This window comes from Brassica napus, unplaced genomic scaffold (genome assembly GCF_020379485.1).
Source record: "Brassica napus cultivar Da-Ae unplaced genomic scaffold, Da-Ae ScsIHWf_1506;HRSCAF=2102, whole genome shotgun sequence".
NCBI lineage: Eukaryota > Viridiplantae > Streptophyta > Magnoliopsida > Brassicales > Brassicaceae > Brassica > Brassica napus.
Window position 1 is genome coordinate 145,486 of NW_026014921.1, and position 19,204 is coordinate 164,689.

Genomic DNA, 19,204 nt, shown 5'->3' on the forward strand with positions numbered 1-19,204 from the left:
ACTCGGGAATGTAAAGCATAATCAACTTATTTTCTAGAAAATAAAATGGCAAAGGGACACCAAGGCAAATGCTTTGGATTCGTCCTCTTACTATGCTTCTTCAGTTCAACTTTCGCACGCAGGATTCTTAAAGATCTAGGCCATGGTTAAATAGTTCTGATATATTTAAAAAAAAATCTTAATAGGAAATGAACTAAATAGTAATGAAACACCAAAAGAGTATACCAAGAAACTAAATAGAATACTCATCACTTAAGAGGACATGTTGTAGAATTGTGTCCCACATGGTTACAAATTCTACATGTGTGTTCCTTCCTTGGCCGCTTCTTGTCTGCAACTTTCTCCAAAATAGATTTATGTCTTGATTTTTTGGGTCTTCCCGGTGGTTGGCGGACATCAGGCGGCAAACAGATCCTCTTTGCAACTTCTTCTGGAATTGGAACATCAGCTGCATTGGGCATAACAGGAGTGAAATATGCATTGTAAAGGTACTGCGTCCGATAGTACTTGTGACAAAGTGATATACGTGATATCTTTCTAGCTTCCGCAGCAGCTATAGCATGAGCACATGGTAGCTTCTCCAAATCAAATCTACGGCAAGAACATGTTTTTTCTGTAAGGTTTACAACATGTAAAGATGAGACTCCCATCACTTGTGACTGATGAATGTCGATAGCTTGAACCTTTAATAGATTAGCAATAGGTATACGGCCCTGAAAATGGTAAAGTATTGTTATTAGAAACCAGTCTACCGAAATAAAAAAATTGATTATACATATATTACCTCCAACAACTTCTCCACACCACGAGTCAGAGAAGTTTTCATCAAGTCAGCATCATGTTTTCTTGTTGCAAACCAACGTGTCATCATTAATCGGATAGACTCTAAAAGGCGAACAATTGGCAAGCTTCTCACATCTGACAAAGCTCTGTTTATGGATTCAGCTATGTTACTTGTAAGGATGTTATATCTATCACCTCTAAAATGCGCTCGAGCCCACTTACACACATCAGCACGTTCCAAATATGCATGTAAATCTGGATTTAACCCTTTAATCGTCTCGAAGCTTGCTTCAAAGTCAGCTAACCTAAAAGAGTACGCAGCTTTTTTGACCAAACCAAACAGATCACGTCCTCTGTACCGTAATAAGATGTTCTTATATAAGTGGTACGTGCAAATTCCCGTGCTAGCCAACGGATAGACCACTGAAATTGCCTTTCTTATTGACTTGTGCCTGTCAGAAATTAATGCCAATCCTTCATCATCGGGTATCACACGGCTGAGTTGACGGAAGAACCATGTCCATGATTCATCATTCTCTGTGTCAACCACAGCAAATGCTATCGGAAATATCTGAAAATTACCATCCTGTGATGTTGCAATGAGAAGCGTTCCTTTGTATTTTCCTTGCAAGAAAGTACCATCAACCACCACAACCTTTCTCATAAATGGGAAGCCAGTAATGCTAGCGCTGAATGCAAGGAATAAGTACTTAAATCTATTGTTTGCATCAACTTCCAGTCGAGCTAAGGTCCCAGGATTTGCCATTCTAATCTTGTGCAGGTAAGAAGGTAACTCCTTATATCCATTCTCCGATGAACCCATTACGAGATCTCTAGCAACTATAAGTGTTGTACATAAACCCAGATTTTCATTAATAAATCTGCCGCAACATAAACAAAAAGTCTGCTATCACGTAAAGAAAAAGTCTGCCACTTCATAAAAAAAAAAGTCTGTCAACAATCTTAAATCGGCTATATAAATCTGCCTTAAGAAAATAAGTCGATCACAAAAAGTAAATCTACCCAGAAAAAAATAAGTTGATTTTATAAATCTACCATTTAGAAATAATCTACTACCATATTCGATAGACATATTCTTAAAAATCTGTTTTTTAATCAAATCTGACAATTAAATCTGCCGTGTGAACAAATCTGACGTTTTCTAAAAAATCTGCCACCACTTTAATAGTAGTTTTTTTTTTCTACACAGATTTTATAAATAGACTTATTGGTCGATAGATTTATTTTTTTGAAAACAAATCGGCCGTCGATTAAATAATAAGGGCATTTGGGTAATATTTTTTTTTTGTTATAACTATGTGTATGGGCAATTTCGACCAAAAAAATATTTTAATAAATTTCAAAAAATATAAGTCATTCTAGTAATAACATAACTAATTTGTGTCATTTTAGTAAACTTCCCTTTTTTTTATTAAAAAAAAAAATAAATCTTGCAGTAGCACTAAGATTAAGAGATACCATTATTCCAATGAGGATTTCAACCTTCTTCTTTTTTTTGTTTAGATTTTTATTATTATCACGAATATGAAAAATGACTAAACACACGAACGAAAGACAGATAATCAGATATGAAGCCAACCACTTGATGATATACGGAAGATCGTTTTCTCGATATTGGTTTGAATTATATTGAACTAGTATTATCTCCCGTGCATTGCACGGGAAAGAAGTTTGATGTTATATCTTGCAACAATCCCTTATAAACCCAAACTGTAAATTATTGATCGTATTTTCAAAACAAAATAAATCATTATACATGCAAACAAATTGAGAGAAGGCATATCTCTTGCACAGAGCAAATTAAAATACCAATCTTTTTGTTTTTTTTTTTCCTTCGTCTATCTGCTGTTGTTTTCTTTGGTCAATTCGTTTGTATCATTTTCAATGAAAATAAAAATATAAACATGCAAATAAAAATAGGAAGACTAACCTCATCAGATTAGGTCTTGCTCTTGAAAGTAGACATGAATCTTTATCGTTTCCCCTACCATCCGAGTTTCTTTATCACATTTGTTACCTTCTGGTTATCAACAAATTTTTCTCTGTTTTTTTTTTGTGGTGCTTCTAAAGTTAGAAGTCTTGTGCATGTGCTCCCATAGGAGTCTCTCTAACTCTCGTTCCCTGAATAATCAACCACAAGCACAATATATAAAACATATATATTTCAGCGATAATAGATTTAGTCCATTTTGAAATGTTACCGACATATTTTGATCGCGTCACTTTTTCATTTTGCAATATGTAGCTTCTGCTAATATCTAAAAGAGGAAAAAGGTTATAAGAAGATTAGGAGAAAAAGATCTGTGAATAAAAAATCAACATAAAGAAAATTATCCTTTGAGCATAAAGAGTTTGGGCATTTTAAGTCTCACTAACCTCACTTTAACCTTCATCGGCCAATTTTGTTGTGCGCTTGTCTATCCGTCGCCCATAGCAAGAGACTATGTTGATCTCAGAAATGTAGATACGAACATTAGAAAGTTTTGATCTATTTAGTTAGAAACTGAAATGTCATCACATTTTCGGAGAGAGTCATTGGAGTCTTTGCAGAAAAACTTAGGAATTTACGTGCAATAAGAGATGAAGTTGAATTTATGGCACTGTAACAGTTTCAGATATAATGAGATCATGGGAGTAGTTGTGAGAAATATTAGGAAGATTTTATATAAAAAATAAATAAAAATAATACATAGAAATCAGTTAAGAAAGACGAAACTGTTTATATTTTTTTTTGACATTTGTAATTTTTTATAAAATTGTTAAACATATTCCATGTGTCAAAATTTTGTTGGTCTTGTGACTTGTGCTTTAGTATATAAGGGATGTTTGTTATCAAACATGTGTCTTTAGTGCCCTCTCTGTTCAAAATTCTATTCAAACTGGTTGATTGAGATGTCAAAGATATAAATTCTACCAAAAAAATCATGTGTCTTTATCCTATAACAATTTCCCTAATATAATTCGTGTATGTCATCGTGTTTGAACTTTGAACTGGTAAAATCTCTAAGAATAATTAATAATCAATGTCAAATCTGTTGCCAAATTAATATCTTCTAAAAATAATTGTTCACATACATGAATTTAGTCAACTGGTTAGTTGTTTCCTCAAAAAGAAAATTAAAGATGGATGAATGATTTGTTTTTATTAATTAAACCGGATAATTGAATACATATGAATTTAGTCAACTGAATAGTAGTTGTTACCTAAAAAAGATAGATTAATTGATTTGTTCCTTAATTAGGAATTTGTATTGATCATAATAAGAAAATATAGTACTACTTTAGTTGATTAAATTTCTCTTCCACGTGGAGGGCTAAATGGACCACTTGGCAAAAAGAGGGGATATAATTTAAATCTGAAATAAAGAACTTATCAACGGTCCAAGTCCAGGCAACAGTTGGCTTAACCCAATGAGTACTTTTCCAAAGAGGTCATGGAAAACTATCAAAACCTACATACACACCCTTAGAGTTGCTAACAATAACGAAACTGCCACTCATCTGAGACTTTTAAACCGTACGCAATAAGTAGCACGAGGATAACAAATTCTATTTTGATAAAAGCCTTTGGGGTTCTCTCGTCTCTCTCTCGTCTCTTCTTCTCCGATCGCTGCTTCTAGGGTTTGTTTTCTTCTTCTCTCTTGTCTTCTTCACTATTGTGCGAATCTGTCTGAAGATATAGTTTTCTGAGTTTTGAGTTTGTGGGTTTGTTCGTATCGATTGGAATCAATCAGGGCAAGGTTAAAGTCGATAACTTTGAAGAGGATGCAACCAAATCAAGCAAAGAGGGTTAGTCTCTCTCTCTCTCTCTCGCTCTCTCTCTCTCTCAATTTGTTAATCAGAGATTTAAAAGTCAAACCTTTGTGATAAATTAACAACCTTTACATTATTGCATGATCAAAATTTGATGTATTTAGTAGTGTTAAAGTTTATGTTTTGTCTTTGATTAGGACACGAAAGAGATGGACTTTTTCACAGAGTACGGCGACGCCAACCGATACCGAATCCTCGAAGTCATCGGCAAAGGAAGCTACGGAGTTGTGTGCGCAGCCATCGACACGCACACGGGAGAGAAAGTCGCAATCAAGAAGATCAACGACATCTTCGAACACATCTCCGACGCGCTTCGGATCCTCCGTGAGGTCAAGCTTCTGAGGCTCCTAAGGCATCCTGATATAGTGGAGATCAAAAGCATCATGCTTCCTCCTTCCAAGCGAGAGTTCAAAGACATCTACGTTGTCTTTGAGCTCATGGAATCTGATCTTCACCAAGTTATTAAAGCTAACGATGATCTGACTCGCGATCACCACCAGTTTTTCCTTTACCAGATGCTTCGTGCCTTGAAGTTTATGCATACGGCTAATGTCTACCATCGTGATCTTAAGCCGAAGAATATACTGGCGAATGCAAACAGCAAGTTGAAAGTTTGTGACTTTGGGTTGGCTAGAGTTGCGTTTAATGATACTCCTACAACAGTCTTGTGGACGGTTTGTATCCCTCGTTGTCTCTTTCTGTTTGTTAACTGTCTTCATGTTCTGTGTGTTTGACATCTCTCTTCAATGCAGGACTATGTTGCCACAAGATGGTACAGAGCGCCTGAGCTCTGTGGATCATTCTTTACTAAGGTATGTGTTACTGTGTACTTAATCTATGCACACTGGTTGGTTCTCTGTACTTGTCTATGTGTATAGGATATGGTTGGTGTAGAATAATACTGTAACTGTTAATAGATATAGTTGTATTAGAGTTGTGTAGTTCCTGTGGGATAAAGAATATTGAAATAGTTCTTGTTCAGGGATGACTTTTGAACTCTCCTGGAGGTTGAAAACCTGTGAAATCAGGTAACCTTGTATCAGGTTATTATGTCCATTGAGTGCTTTCTTTTGCATTCTCCTGCAAAATAATATTTCTGATTTTTTTTTTAATATTAATTTTCTCATTTTTAGTCTGATTTAAGTTACTATCTATTTATTTGCAGTATACTCCAGCTATAGACATATGGAGCATTGGTTGCATCTTTGCAGAGGTACTAACAGGGAAGCCATTGTTTCCGGGGAAAAGCATTTCTCATCAGCTGGAGTTGATTACTGATCTTCTTGGCACACCAAAACCAGAGACTATTTCTGGAGTATGTTTACAGATTCATGACCATTTATGTTTATTTGAAATTGTAATAGCTAAAACATCTGTATATATCATTACAGGTTAGAAATGATAAAGCTAGAAAATACTTGAGTGAGATGAAGAACAAAAATCCGGTCACCTTCTCTCAAAAATTCTGCAAAGCAGATCCTTTAGCAATCAGACTCTTGCAGAGGCTGTTGGCTTTTGATCCAAAGGATAGACCAACTGCTGCAGAGGCACTGGCTGATCCTTACTTTAAGGGTCTTGCTAAGGTTGAAAGAGAGCCTTCATGTCAGCCAATCTCGAAGATGGAGTTTGAGTTTGAGAGAAGAAGGTTGACAAAGGATGACATTAGGGAACTTATATACAGGGAGATACTGGAGTACCATCCTCAGTTGCTCAAGGACTATATGAGTGGTTCTGAGGGATCAAGTTTCGTATATCCTAGGTTTGTGTTGTTTTTTTGCCTAATCATTCACTTCATTTCATCTGTTTTTTGCTAATTTTCTTTGACGTCTTTGTTGCAGCGCCATAGGACATCTTAGGAAGCAGTTCAATTACTTAGAGGAGAATAGCAGTAGAAATGGTCCGGTCATACCTCTTGAGAGGAAGCACGTTTCACTTCCTCGGTGTGTTTCTTCTTTTTTCTTATTGTTCTCTCTTCTGATTAAACAGAGTTTTAATATGTTCTCTACCTCTTGTTTATCATCTTCCACAGGTCTACAGTTCATTCAAGTGTAGTCCATTCCACCAGTCAACCAATTCCTGCAGGAACTAGAGCTTTAGGACCTCCTCCAAGAGTACCACCATCTGGTAAAAACCTATTTATCTCCTAAAGTTTGAGACTTCATAGAACCCATTGTAATCAATTTAGTCTCTGTGTGTGTGTGTCTACAGGTAGAGCAGGACGTGTTGTGGAATCATCTGTTAGTTATGAGAATGGTAGGTACCTCAAAGAAACTTACTTCAGAAGCGCGGTATCATCTCCTCACTGCTACTTCAAAGCAAACACCATGATGAACCCAAATAACAGCAAGGTTGAGGCTTCTTTTCAGCCTAAACCACAAGAATTTGTCACCGTACCTCCAGCTGCTAGGACTAACCAAACAAACGTGGAGATTGTGAACCGCCCAAACCCTTATTTCCAATCACAAGTCCCTAATGTAGAACACTCAAGCAACAACAACAATATGGCCATCGATGCTAAGCTGTTGCAATCACAGACACAGTTTGGTCCAGCCGGGGCCGCAGCGGTTGCAGTAGCAGCACACATGAACATAGGCACAACTATTTAGGGTCTCCGGTCCTAGTTTTTTTTGTGTAGAGAATTATTGGGCCAGGGTCTGATTTGAACAGCTTTCAAATGATATAATAAAAGACTTTCTGATGTTGTAACTCACAAGATTTGGTTAGATCAGTCTGATCCCGGGTTGTTACCGGTAATGGTTTCGGTTATCTTGTTGGCTCCATAGTCTTTGAATTTGTTATAAGCGTAGTTCATGGAAGAGAAGAAGACGGTGGTGATTATATACTTCTTAAACTTCAAGATAGGTCCCATTACTACCTTATGGGTTGGTTCTTCAACAATGAGGGAAAGTCTCTTTGGTTATCGGAAAACATTGTATCTAAGATGTTAATATAGAGAATCGTTAAGCCGATAAACATGGAATAGTTAACAAAAGGCATTGGCTATTAGATCTTTACCCTCCGTGAATCATACTTCATGCACATTATAATTAGCCATTTTCTCAATGGCTGCCAGAAAATAAAAACCAAACCGGTTTTAAGGAAACCGGTTTATTAGGCTGGGACATAACCCCCATATAAGCCTGAACCAAGCACATGTCACTGGGTTTCCATTTATTGTTAACGACTTTCTGTTTTCTTTTAATAAGCACATGGAAGAATGTATTTGAGGAAGGAATTAAATTATAGCGTTGCGTGAATTAAGCATCTGCATTGAATGATCCGTTATGTTTAATCTCTGGTCTTTTTCTTTTGTTGAATTGAATTAAACTGATACTTAATCACGGGTTGACATGTAGATGCATTCAATCTAGCATTGATAATTTTTAAACTGGCATGTGGCGTTCGTTACACTTTAGATCATAAACAAACAAGTGATATTAATCCTCAGGTGACATTTCTGGTACTCATGTTCGTTACACTTTACACATTGATTTTAATCAATTCCCAATTCTAACCATATGATTAACGAAAATCATATTTTGTCTAGTTAAATCAAACAAGTGATATTAATCCTCAACTGGAATATAAAATTAGAGAAATAATGAAAATAATTTATTTTGCTCCATTCTTTTTTAATAAGCAATTAATTATTTTAATTTATCCTTTTTGATTATTCTTGAATTTTCCTATTATAAATGCGTACGAGAAAAAGACAATAAAATGAACAAACAAGAAAAAGACATGAGTTTAAATGTTCAAAAAAAAAGAAAAAAAAGATATGAGTTTCTTTAGAAAAAGACATGAGTTTCTTTTTTTTTTTTGTTAAAAAAAAACATGAGTTTCTTTAGAAAAAGACATGAGTTTCTTTATGTCGGACGCTAAACTCAAGTGAAAACTGTAAAAAGTAAGACAACTTAGGGTAAAACCGTCAATTCGCTCCTACGGTTCTCCGTAACTGTCTGAGAATATAAGAGGCGCAGTGTCCAGAGACGCTCCGTGGACCGTAGATTTTCCTTCTTTCTCTTCTTCCTCTTCTTCCTCCATACTGTTCTTTCTTTTTGATCTCTCTCTCTATCTCTTAGGATCTTTCGTCCTAAGGTTATCTGACTTGTGTCGGTACGTGAAATGTTTCTCTCTTTTTCTTTCTTCTGAAAATTATCTAATGCTTTACACTAGATTTGCAAATGATGTAACGTGAGTAACGTAACATGCGATCTAGTTTCCTGGATGTTGTCTGTTTACATGATCCCATATCAATGTGTCATTGTTTTCTTCTTTAAGACCTGGTGATTGGATCTGGATCTGTTTTTTTCTGTATTTGCTTGCATCCATTTGATGCTGTAACGTTGTTTTTGTTGTTGTTACAGGTATTTCATTTTAAAATGGCTACTACATATAAGCCCAAGAACATTCTCATAACTGGAGCTGCTGGATTTATTGCTTCTCATGTTGCCAACAGACTAATCCGTAGCTATCCAGATTACAAGATCGTTGTCTTGGACAAGCTTGATTACTGTTCAGATCTCAAGAATCTCAACCCTTCGCATTCTTCTCCAAACTTCAAGTTTGTCAAAGGAGATATCGCTAGTGATGACCTCGTTAGCTACCTTCTCATCACTGAAAACATCGATACCATCATGCACTTTGCTGCTCAAACCCATGTTGACAACTCCTTCGGTAACAGCTTTGAGTTTACCAAGAACAATATATACGGTACTCATGTTCTTCTTGAAGCCTGTAAAGTAACAAGACAGATCAGGAGGTTTATCCATGTGAGTACCGATGAAGTCTATGGAGAAACAGATGAGGATGCTGCTGTTGGAAACCATGAAGCTTCTCAGCTTTTACCGACGAATCCATACTCAGCTACTAAGGCTGGTGCTGAGATGCTTGTGATGGCTTATGGTCGATCATATGGATTGCCTGTTATCACTACCCGTGGGAACAATGTTTATGGGCCTAACCAGTTTCCGGAGAAAATGATTCCTAAGTTCATGTTGTTAGCTATGAGTGGTAAGCCGCTTCCGATCCATGGAGATGGATCTAACGTCAGGAGTTACTTGTACTGTGAAGACGTAGCTGAAGCCTTTGAGGTTGTTCTTCACAAAGGAGAAGTTGGTCACGTGTACAACATCGGAACAAAGAGAGAAAGAAGAGTGATTGATGTGGCGAGAGACATCTGCAAACTTCTAGGGAAAGATCCTGAATCAAGCATTCAGTTTGTGGAGAATCGACCTTTTAATGATCAGAGGTACTTCCTTGATGATCAGAAGCTGAAGAATCTGGGTTGGTCGGAGAGAACCGGGTGGGAAGATGGGTTGAAGAAGACAATGGAATGGTACACTCAGAACCCTGAGTGGTGGGGTGATGTCTCTGGAGCTTTGCTTCCTCATCCGAGGATGCTTATGATGCCTGGTGGAAGACTCTCGGATGTTTCGGATGAGAAGAAAGACGCGTCGAGCAACACCGTTCAGACATTCACGGTCGTAACACCTAACAACAAGACTGCTGGTTCTAATGACAAAGCCTCGTTAAAGTTTTTGATCTATGGTAAGACTGGGTGGATCGGTGGTCTTCTAGGGAAACTATGTGAGAAGCAAGGGATTACATATGAGTATGGGAAAGGACGTTTGGAGGACAGAGCTTCTCTTATTGCTGATATTCGTAGCATCAAGCCGACTCATGTGTTTAACGCTGCTGGTTTGACCGGGAGACCTAACGTTGACTGGTGTGAATCTCACAAAGCCGAGACCATTCGTGTCAATGTCGCTGGTACGTTGACTCTTGCAGATGTTTGTAGAGAGAGTGGTCTCTTGATGATGAATTTCGCCACCGGTTGCATCTTTGAGTACGATGCTGCACATCCTGAGGGTTCTGGTCTTGGCTTCAAGGAGGAAGACAAGCCCAACTTCACTGGTTCTTTCTACTCCAAAACCAAAGCCATGGTAATGTTCTTTATTTATAACTCATAACATTCTCTCATTACCAAGAAGTGACTCTGTTTTGTTTCTTCTTCTGGTCACCAGGTCGAGGAGCTTTTGAGAGAGTTTGACAATGTATGTACTTTGAGAGTCCGGATGCCAATCTCATCAGACCTAAACAACCCACGAAACTTCATCACCAAGATATCACGCTACAACAAAGTGGTGAACATCCCGAACAGCATGACCATACTAGATGAGCTACTTCCAATCTCCATCGAGATGGCAAAGAGAAACCTGAGAGGGATATGGAACTTCACCAACCCAGGGGTGGTGAGCCACAACGAGATACTGGAGATGTACAAGAGTTACATCGAGCCTGGATTTAAATGGTCCAACTTCACAGTTGAAGAACAAGCTAAGGTCATTGTTGCTCCTCGAAGCAACAATGAAATGGATGGTGCTAAACTAAGCAAGGAGTTCCCAGAGATGCTACCTATTAAAGAGGCACTGATCAAATACGTTTTTGGACCAAACAAGAGAACCTGAGCCCTCAGTGAACAATACACTATTTGCCACAAGTGCTTACCTATAACTGTTTTTTTTTGGCTTTCTTTTTACAAAAATGTCTTTTTATATTTGCTCGCATCTTACATCCTTGTAAGTAGTTTCACTATATTGATTCTACTAAAATATATGATTTATCATTACTATTTATAGAGACGAGAGTTCTTCAATTTCTCAAATACTAGCTTTCTCCTAAGATTTTACTTACTAAGACAGTAAGCTTATAAAAAACAAAGAGTCACTTACTGGTTGTGACCATTAGTGCTTATATCCACTCAGGTTCAAAACACTTGAATTTGATCCTTCAGCTACAACCTGGGAAGTGATGCAACAAGTGTTGTTTTTTTAAATGAGAATTCGGCCAATAAAAGCACAAACTTTGCAGGAATTACCAAAAAAATATGAACTTTTGAGCTGACCAAAAAAACACAAAACTTTCATTGACTTTAAAATTAACTAACAATGTTTTCGTTGACTTGCCAATTTAGCACGCCGTCAGCAAATTTAACAGAAAAATTAACGTCGGATTCGAACTCGAGTTGGTTGGGGCAAATTGCAAAGTATTTTACCACTGGGCTAGTGGCACTTTCAATGGAGTTACCAACACATTTAATTTTATTTGGTACTGATTGAATATAAAAAATTCTCTAAAAACTTTAAAAGATCTTTAAAATTCCAAAAAATTGAAAAAATAAAAAAAATTCTAAAATTTTCAATTTTTTAAACAATTGCTAAAAATTGAAATTAACTATACACACATAAAAAGATACCCACATATTAAAATGCTTAAAATAAATATTGTACCCATTATGAGTGCGATTTTAATTTTTAGCTGATAATTGTAATTTTAATTTTTTGCATTTTCTTTGAATTTTTAAATTTTTTGGAATTTAAAAAAAATGAAAATTTTGGAAGATTTTTGATTTTTTAAAGAACAAAAATTTTATTTTTAATTTTAATTTCAAAATTAATTTTATTTATACCTCTTGTTTATCCTTGGTCAAGTTTTCTACCTCTTGCTCCATCATCTGACACCTCTTTCCCATCTTCTGATATGCTGTATGTACCTGCTCCATTTTCTCGTTAAAATTTGCTTGCATGCCCTCACATTTCTGACGACACTGCGCAACAACTCTATTCATCTTGTACTGCATCTCTAAGTCTCTTTGCGAGATGTAAAACATTACACTACATTACACTTCGGTATGCACTCTTCATCACTGGATTAAATTAAGGAAAACAGAAGGAGGTTCGTTGAACCTTATACATGTTGTTATCAACTTTTACAAATGCAAAAGACACAGAACAGAAAGAGTTAGAGCAATTGAGTTTAGATTTAAAACAGAGGGAAATTGTTCAACTGAAGAACATAAATTGCAACTGAAAAAACCTACCAAGAGTAAAAAAGGAGTACAATTAGGGAAAGGATACGTATTTGTGGAGAAATTCCAGCCATCACCATCTGATAACAAAGGTAAGTAATGAGGATATGTAAGATATGGAATATCATAAAACTGGAAAGTAAGAAAAGCTATAGCATCTTTGCGTACTCTTAACTCAACAACTTATATTTACCCATTCTTCATTTGGATTGGTATCCACAGGTTTCATTAAACTAAGATAGAAAACAAAGATAAACTGTCAAGTAGGAAACAAGAAAAATAAGGCTAAACTAAAGATAGGAAAGTAGGTTAGGAGGGAGCTATTTCACCTCTTGGAGAGTACTTGATCACAAATGGGACAGGCCCCATCATTACTGAGAATCTTGCTAGCATCTTCAGTACCTTCTCATGATGTTAAGGGTCATCGTATCAAGCTCACAGGTAACAAGGCGGAAGAAGGCAGATAGAGTATAAAAAGATAAGTAGAAGTGTAAATTGGATACATAATAAGTGACCACATGTGGTGGAAATGGCACGGCCTTGCAGTTCCCTCCAGCAGGCGTTGCACCTCATGTCAACCTCTAATATAAGTATATCTCAAGCTGCTACGCACCTGAATTCATATCAAACTAGATGAGGAAATATGCGCCAATTAAAACTTTCATTCTACAGAGTCCTCTCGCTTTAGAGTTCCATTTTTTTTAATCTATCAATCAGCCAAAGTGAAGCGTTTAGACAACTATAGGATTAAGAACTAATTGAAGTCACCAATCAAAAGACACAGATTTTAATTAAATTCATTCTAACTGCTGCAAATTCGATTCATATCAAACTAGATAAAGAATCATGCTCTAACTGGAAACTTTAATCCTCCAAAAACCTCTCTATTTAGAGTTCTATTTTTGAGTATATCCACACCACGAGTCAGAAGCCAAACAGGAAAAGTAAACTCGTTGAGATTATCAAATCAAAGAGTACTAACAACACAGATCTGTCAAGCTTCAGTATAGGATGCAGGTTTAATAGGAATCGCAAACGTACAAAACTTACGATTGCTGTGATAATCGTTACTGATCGATCACGACGAGATAAAGCGATTTTTCAGGACGGTAAACCTAGAAAGTTCTGAAGAGATCTACAAAACACACTGCGAAGTAGAGATTACGGACGCGATTAAGAAGATGTGAACACAGATTAGGGTTTCAACATCACAATGATCAACCTCGAAGATGCATAACGGAGACATTATAAGGTTCACTGATTTGAAAATTGAAACTTACCTGCGATTCCGAGAGAGAGAGGGAGAGCGAGGAAGAACAACGATGGAGGAACGGAATCTGTAGAAGACCACAAAAAGAACAATCAATCAAAGGATCTCGAAACTAAAGAATCGGAGAAGAAGTAGATACGAATTCGAGAGAAGACGCAAGGATCTGTTACCTCTTTCTGTTGGGTCGTGAAACCGAGATTTTAAAATATTTTCTGAAATAATTAGCAGTAGAGACAATGAGTTTAATTAGCCGTTGAGAAGCCTGGCTAAGTTATACTATATGGGCTCATTAAGTTCATTTAAAAGGCCCAACAACGAGTCTTCGTAAGTTTATTGTTTATCCCACATCGGTTATCGAAGAAGCTGGAGCTGAGTTTATATACCGACGGAGTCACGAAGGTGATTGTCCCTTCGGGGACATCCGATAAAATTGGAACGATACAGAGAAGATTAGCATGGCCCCTGCGTAAGGATGACACGCACAAATCGAGAAATGGTCCAAATTTTTTTCGTTCTTTTTTTTCTTTCTGATTTGTTGTTGTTCAATCGAATTTTCGTTTTCTGGAGTTGTTGTAGTTCATGTTTTCGATGAACATCTCTGCAAATCATGAAACTTATGTTCTCATATGAAACACAATGCTTGGGGCTTCGAAATTAGTGAATCTAAAACCCTAATTTTGGGTGTTTTTGTTGATGGTTCATGTAATTTGATTTTGCATAATATACCGGCGAAATTGACGACGCTCATCGTTGCTACACCGGTGATCGGAAACCTAATTCCCAATTTTTCAGTTTGACAACAATTGAAGTTTGTTAACCAGCTTCCCGGTACAAATTAAAGTGAACCGGATATCGATTGGTTATACATCTGCTGGTTTTGGAGAATCGGTTCCTCCTAAACCCTTGACGAGTCTCCATCATCTAGACAAGGTCTCGATGCTTCAACGGAGATGTCTTATTGATTCAAACTATCAATCAGTGAATCTGCTAATTTTCACGTATCTTGTTCGTTTCTCAAGCTTATCCTCTTGAAGCCGTGGCAATTAAATCATTTCTCCAAATTCTTTAATTAAAGTTTTTTATTTTTTGTGCAACAATTAAAGTTATTCTCCAAATTCTTTAATTAAAGTTATCTCAAAAGGACTAAACCAGATAGTTGAAACTTAACCAATGAATGGAATTAGAAACCTTGAATGCTTACTTAACCAACCAACTTGGCCCAAAAAGCTTTATAAAGCCCAATAGATTGAAGAATCGGGTGAGCTTTCTAATGAAGAAGACGCGCATGTGGTAAATGATTAGTAGAGTAGTCACGAGACATGAAACGACAAACAAAGTCAGTCACGGACTCTTCGTCTTCTACCTTCACACTTTCTTCCTTTATAATGTTTAGTTTATATTCTTCTCACTTTCCGAGCTTTTCCAGTGGACTTTTCTTTTACAAAAACAATGGCGGCTCCGATCATACTTTCCTGTTTCCTTTTCTTATTCTTCTTCTCTGTCTCCGTCTCTGCTCTTAACGTCGGTGTTCAGCTCACACATCCCACCGTTTCTCTGGTTAGATATTTTTTTTCTCTCTGTTTTTTTTTTTTTCGTTTTGATATGAATCAAAAGATTGTTACGGATCATGAATACAGAGATAAAACTAGTTAATAATGGAGCCCTTTAGGAACACACATAGATCTGTTACAAAAAAAAATTCTTAATACAAACTAGAAATTGGTATTTGGTATCTCCTTTGGTTTACATCCGGTTTAATACTGATCATTGATATTTGAATTGTTTTGGGCAGAGCAAAGAATGTAGCCGGAAATGTGAATCAGAGTTCTGTTCAGGTGAACAACCTCTAAACTAAATAAATAATACTACTAAAATTCACACACGTGACATTTTCTTTATTATGGAAAATAATAATATAATGCTTAATAATCTGGACAGTGCCTCCACTTTTGAGGTATGGAAAGTACTGTGGACTATTGTACAGTGGATGTCCTGGAGAGAGACCCTGTGATGGTCTTGACTCATGTTGCATGAAGCATGATGCTTGTGTCCAATCCAAGAATAGTAATTAACCACATACATACACTCAATTTTTCTCTATTATTCCAACTTTTAATTTACAATTTTAGCTAACCATAAGTTGATATTGATGTAGATGATTATCTAAGCCAAGAGTGTAGTCAGAAGTTCATAAACTGCATGAACAATTTCAGCAATACGAAGCAACCAACGTTTAATGGTAACACATGCGATCCCGATGAAGTCATTGATGTCATCTCTATTGTCATGGACGCCGCTCTTATCGCCGGCAGAGTCTTCCGGAAACCCTAAATATGTTTTTTTTTCTTCTATAGTTTGAGTTAATTGTTTCTCTTGTTTTCTACTCTCACACATTTGTCTTTGTTTTATCTAATGTCTTCATTTTATATATATATATCTGTTTTACGGGAAAACACACTAATACGAAGCGTACCTTTAAGATTCTTAAGGGACTGAGGCCGTTTCAGAAAACTAGTGACAGTGTAGATGTACATGTACGTGATGATGAGAAATATGGTCACGAGGAATAAATGGCCGTTTTGGTCGATAGAGATATAGAGTTTAGACAGATCGTTACTCGCTCGTTATCAATCGTGTAACTGGTTTACGTATTAAAAGGGTGTTCTTACATGGAAATGATCTACACAATCTACAATTTACACACCAAGTGAGTTGTATTCTGGTGATAGGGCTTGTCACTTCCGGTTCGGTTGTTTTTGATAAAATTCAGATTGATTTCAGTTTGGTACTTTTAGTTTTCGGTTGGGATAGTGAAGTTGAAGCACACTAAGCTTAATGACAAGTCATGCTTCTCTAAGCATGAATTATTGTGGTGACTTAGTAAATGAATCTTTCTAACAAACATACTGAGTTTTTTTCTTATATCAAAGTTTGCTTTACCTATTTTCCTTTTTTATTTTTTTAAAGAAAAGTAGCATCTTCTTGATACTTTTAGTCAAAGCTTGTATCATCATATCTTTTTTGTTTTTTTTTTGTTGGTGTATAAGTAAACTTGCAAATGAAGTAACTCCTCCCAAAATAGGTGTATGGCATGCCATCATATCTACACCTAACAATAAGCAAACAAAGAAAGGAAAATGGATTTTTTTAATGAAGTGAATTTAGTTTCTTTTTATAGTCTTCTGATTTTTAGTAATTGTTTTATTATCAATACTACTATTTAGGTGTTGCAAACACTTTTGGCTGTTCGGGCTCTTGTGTGACCTCCCACCTACTGAAGATTTCGAAACTTGGTTTGACTCACCAACAACAGTTGGAGGTTCTTCCTGGTACATATTCAATTAAACCGGATACCGGTTTGGGTTATATGTCTTGGATCTATGCCCGTCTATAATTAAATTGAAGCGAGATCGGTTCTAATCTCTCTCGGGTCTAGATTCCTTCGTCATAATTCTTCACAATCCATAATTTTCGAACGGCTCTTCTTGATCGGCTCTAATCGCTCGACGTAGGTACCTCCATTGATTCTTCATTTATCACCTTGCTTTTCTTTATGTCTTTGTGTGATGATGAATCGAAGACTCTTACAAGAAACTGTACTGATCCAGTCAAAATCAACTCAAGAAATCGTAGACATGACAATTGCAAATGATAAGGATTCAATAGTATGCAATCTATTTTTTTAGTTTTTATTTTTTATGTAATACACATCGAATTTCTCTATTCGCGAACCAAACACTGCCTTTTATTTCAGGAATACAATACAAATAGGTGAAATACATTGATGGTGAGATGGAACAAGGGTTGAATCTGTACCCTCACAACATTGATGTGTCAATTCCATTCGTGAGTACATTAGAAAGTCATTAAATGTAAAATGAGAAATCTTGTATATTTTTTTTTAATTAGTAAAATGTAAATCTACTAATAAAATCTTTAATTGGATGTAGTAGAGGATATATATACAATAAATCATAAAGAAGTCTCTCGGATCCAGTTGCATCTTCATTCCAGTCACTAATTTTTGGGCGGCTCTTATTGAAGCGAGATCGGCTCTAATTTCTCTCAGATCTAGATTCATTCGTCATATTTCTTCAAAGTCTATATAATTTATGAACGGCTCTTCTTGATCAGCTTTGATAGAGTAGGCACATCCATGGATTCTACTTTTATCTCCATGTTTTTTTTTCTTTTTTGATGATGTATCGAAAAAGTCTATATATTCATTCGTCAGATCTAGATTCTAATTTCTAATTTCTCTCAGATCTAGATTCATTCGTCATATTTCTTCAAAGTCTATATAATTTATGAACAGCTCTTCTTGATCAGCTTTGATAGTTCGAAGTAGGTACATCCATGGTTTTTTTTTTCTTTTTTGATGATGTATGGAAAACTCTTACAAGAAACTGTACTTATCTAGTCAAAATCAAGTCAAGGAATTGTAGACATAGCAATTGCAGTACCAATCAATTTCTTATAGTTTTTATTTATTATGTAATGCACATCTAATATCTCTATCAGTGAACCAAACACTGTCTTTTCTTTCACAAATACCATACAAATAGGATGAAATACATTGAGGATGAGATGGAACAAGAAATGTGTCGATATCCATTAGTGAGTACATTAGAAAGTACGGTAATCTACATAATGATGAGGTTGTCAAAGATGTTGATGTATTTCTGGAAATTGTCTTAAATAAAACTTTGCTAGGGAAGATAATGAGCAAGAAACTTTTCTAGACAATTGTATTTCTGGAAATTGTCTTAAATTGATCAAATATTTGAAGCTAATTGTGATTTTGTAGAAGAAGCTGCTCTTAGTCTCTATGATTCAATTGCTCAAAGGATTTTGTAGAAAAAAATCGTTCTCAATCTCTATGATTCAATTGCTCAAAATATTCTCGACGAATATCCAAAAATTAGTTACTGTTGGGAATTTCTGACGGAGTCTGATGGTTATCAATGTAGTCTTAAAAATATAATAATTTAATAGTTAATGGTCTCAAAATATTATCAAGTCATAAGATGAGTGTAAAAAAATTGGAGTAAAAACTCAATTTTCTTAAAAAAATAACATCACCTAAATCTTCTTCAATGGGAAGTTTGATATGGTAAATCTCGTTTTCTTTAGAAAGGGATGCATTCACTTTTGTCCAGCTTTGTGGTTATTAGAGCTGATACTCCTCTTGCAAGCGCTGCTCAGCCTTCTTTCTCCATCCAGCTTAACAATGCTTTCGCCTCATGTTACTAAAGTTGTATGTAGTAAAACCTACGTTGCACGGAAGCTTCATCGGAGGTCCGCTTCCCGCTTCGGAACCGGAATCGGAATCGGAACCTTGTGGAAGCTTGCGGAATCTCGCTTCCAAAACGTTTCTAAAATATTTTCTTTAAAAACCTGTTGGAAGCTTACGATTCCGTTTTGGAATCACGCTTCTGTTTTAAAAA

At 36.1% G+C, this 19,204-nt stretch overlaps 4 protein-coding genes, 2 long non-coding RNA genes and 1 other non-coding gene across 10 annotated transcripts; 4 read left to right on the plus strand and 3 right to left on the minus strand.

The window, feature by feature from the left end:
* Positions 1–248: 248 nt before the first annotated feature.
* On the minus strand, positions 249–1,606 carry LOC125597616. Its single transcript, XM_048772215.1, has 2 exons — positions 785–1,606; positions 249–713 (listed from the first exon to the last, which is right to left on the minus strand). The coding sequence occupies exons 1-2, from the start codon at positions 1,604–1,606 to the stop codon at positions 249–251; spliced, it is 1,287 nt and encodes a 428-aa protein (XP_048628172.1).
* Positions 1,607–2,330: 724 nt separating this feature from the next.
* LOC125597628 lies at positions 2,331–3,573 on the minus strand. Its single transcript, XR_007331855.1, has 3 exons — positions 3,181–3,573; positions 3,010–3,062; positions 2,331–2,925 (listed from the first exon to the last, which is right to left on the minus strand). It is a non-coding gene; the product is annotated as an uncharacterized LOC125597628 (long non-coding RNA).
* Positions 3,574–4,331: 758 nt separating this feature from the next.
* Positions 4,332–7,383, plus strand: LOC125575088 (mitogen-activated protein kinase 18-like). 2 transcript variants are annotated; one of them, XM_048772235.1, is made up of 9 exons: positions 4,332–4,425; positions 4,539–4,593; positions 4,755–5,291; positions 5,370–5,429; positions 5,783–5,932; positions 6,009–6,376; positions 6,456–6,557; positions 6,647–6,741; positions 6,826–7,383. In XM_048772235.1, exons 2-9 carry the CDS (start codon positions 4,570–4,572, stop codon positions 7,221–7,223), a joined length of 1,734 nt encoding a protein of 577 aa, XP_048628192.1. In that variant the 5' UTR covers positions 4,332–4,425; positions 4,539–4,569; the 3' UTR covers positions 7,224–7,383. The 2 variants fall into 2 exon arrangements, with proteins under 2 accessions (XP_048628192.1, XP_048628191.1); XM_048772234.1 differs by having other exon boundaries at positions 4,347–4,593.
* A 1,208-nt stretch (positions 7,384–8,591) lies between these two features.
* LOC106451608 (trifunctional UDP-glucose 4,6-dehydratase/UDP-4-keto-6-deoxy-D-glucose 3,5-epimerase/UDP-4-keto-L-rhamnose-reductase RHM2-like) lies at positions 8,592–11,275 on the plus strand. 2 transcript variants are annotated; one of them, XM_048772236.1, is made up of 3 exons: positions 8,592–8,733; positions 8,985–10,562; positions 10,644–11,275. In XM_048772236.1, the coding sequence occupies exons 2-3, from the start codon at positions 9,000–9,002 to the stop codon at positions 11,085–11,087; spliced, it is 2,007 nt and encodes a 668-aa protein (XP_048628193.1). In that variant the 5' UTR covers positions 8,592–8,733; positions 8,985–8,999; the 3' UTR covers positions 11,088–11,275. The 2 variants fall into 2 exon arrangements, with proteins under 2 accessions (XP_048628193.1, XP_048628194.1); XM_048772237.1 differs by lacking the exon at positions 8,592–8,733 and adding an exon at positions 8,775–8,903.
* LOC125597629 lies at positions 11,124–13,983 on the minus strand. 2 transcript variants are annotated; one of them, XR_007331857.1, is made up of 9 exons: positions 13,928–13,983; positions 13,768–13,824; positions 13,538–13,622; positions 12,991–13,100; positions 12,817–12,889; positions 12,656–12,720; positions 12,537–12,567; positions 12,089–12,325; positions 11,124–11,420 (listed from the first exon to the last, which is right to left on the minus strand). It is a non-coding gene; the product is annotated as an uncharacterized LOC125597629 (long non-coding RNA). The 2 variants fall into 2 exon arrangements; XR_007331856.1 differs by lacking the exon at positions 13,928–13,983 and having other exon boundaries at positions 13,768–13,923.
* A 179-nt stretch (positions 13,984–14,162) lies between these two features.
* LOC125597631 lies at positions 14,163–14,265 on the plus strand. Its single transcript, XR_007331859.1, has one exon. It is a non-coding gene; the product is annotated as a U6 spliceosomal RNA (small nuclear RNA).
* An 826-nt stretch (positions 14,266–15,091) lies between these two features.
* LOC106451607 (phospholipase A2-alpha) lies at positions 15,092–16,210 on the plus strand. The gene is made up of 4 exons (XM_013893554.3): positions 15,092–15,314; positions 15,550–15,592; positions 15,696–15,821; positions 15,913–16,210. Exons 1-4 carry the CDS (start codon positions 15,207–15,209, stop codon positions 16,086–16,088), a joined length of 453 nt encoding a protein of 150 aa, XP_013749008.1. The 5' UTR covers positions 15,092–15,206; the 3' UTR covers positions 16,089–16,210.
* Positions 16,211–19,204: the final 2,994 nt, after the last annotated feature.

Coding starts and splice junctions, on each gene's coding strand:
- LOC125597616 (XM_048772215.1), bottom strand. CDS start 1,606: ATGGGTTCATCGGAGAATGGATATAAGGAGTTACCTTCTTACCTGCAC. Junction 714..784: donor GTGTGGAGAAGTTGTTGGAG/GTAATATATGTA, acceptor TACCATTTTCAG/GGCCGTATACCTATTGCTAA.
- LOC125575088 (XM_048772235.1), top strand. CDS start 4,570: ATGCAACCAAATCAAGCAAAGAGG. Junction 5,292..5,369: donor CTACAACAGTCTTGTGGACG/GTTTGTATCCCT, acceptor TCTTCAATGCAG/GACTATGTTGCCACAAGATG. Junction 6,377..6,455: donor TCAAGTTTCGTATATCCTAG/GTTTGTGTTGTT, acceptor TCTTTGTTGCAG/CGCCATAGGACATCTTAGGA.
- LOC106451608 (XM_048772236.1), top strand. CDS start 9,000: ATGGCTACTACATATAAGCCCAAGAACATTCTCATAACTGGAGCTGCT. Junction 10,563..10,643: donor ACTCCAAAACCAAAGCCATG/GTAATGTTCTTT, acceptor TCTGGTCACCAG/GTCGAGGAGCTTTTGAGAGA.
- LOC106451607 (XM_013893554.3), top strand. CDS start 15,207: ATGGCGGCTCCGATCATACTTTCCTGTTTCCTTTTCTTATTCTTCTTC. Junction 15,593..15,695: donor TGAATCAGAGTTCTGTTCAG/GTGAACAACCTC, acceptor TAATCTGGACAG/TGCCTCCACTTTTGAGGTAT. Junction 15,822..15,912: donor TTGTGTCCAATCCAAGAATA/GTAATTAACCAC, acceptor ATATTGATGTAG/ATGATTATCTAAGCCAAGAG.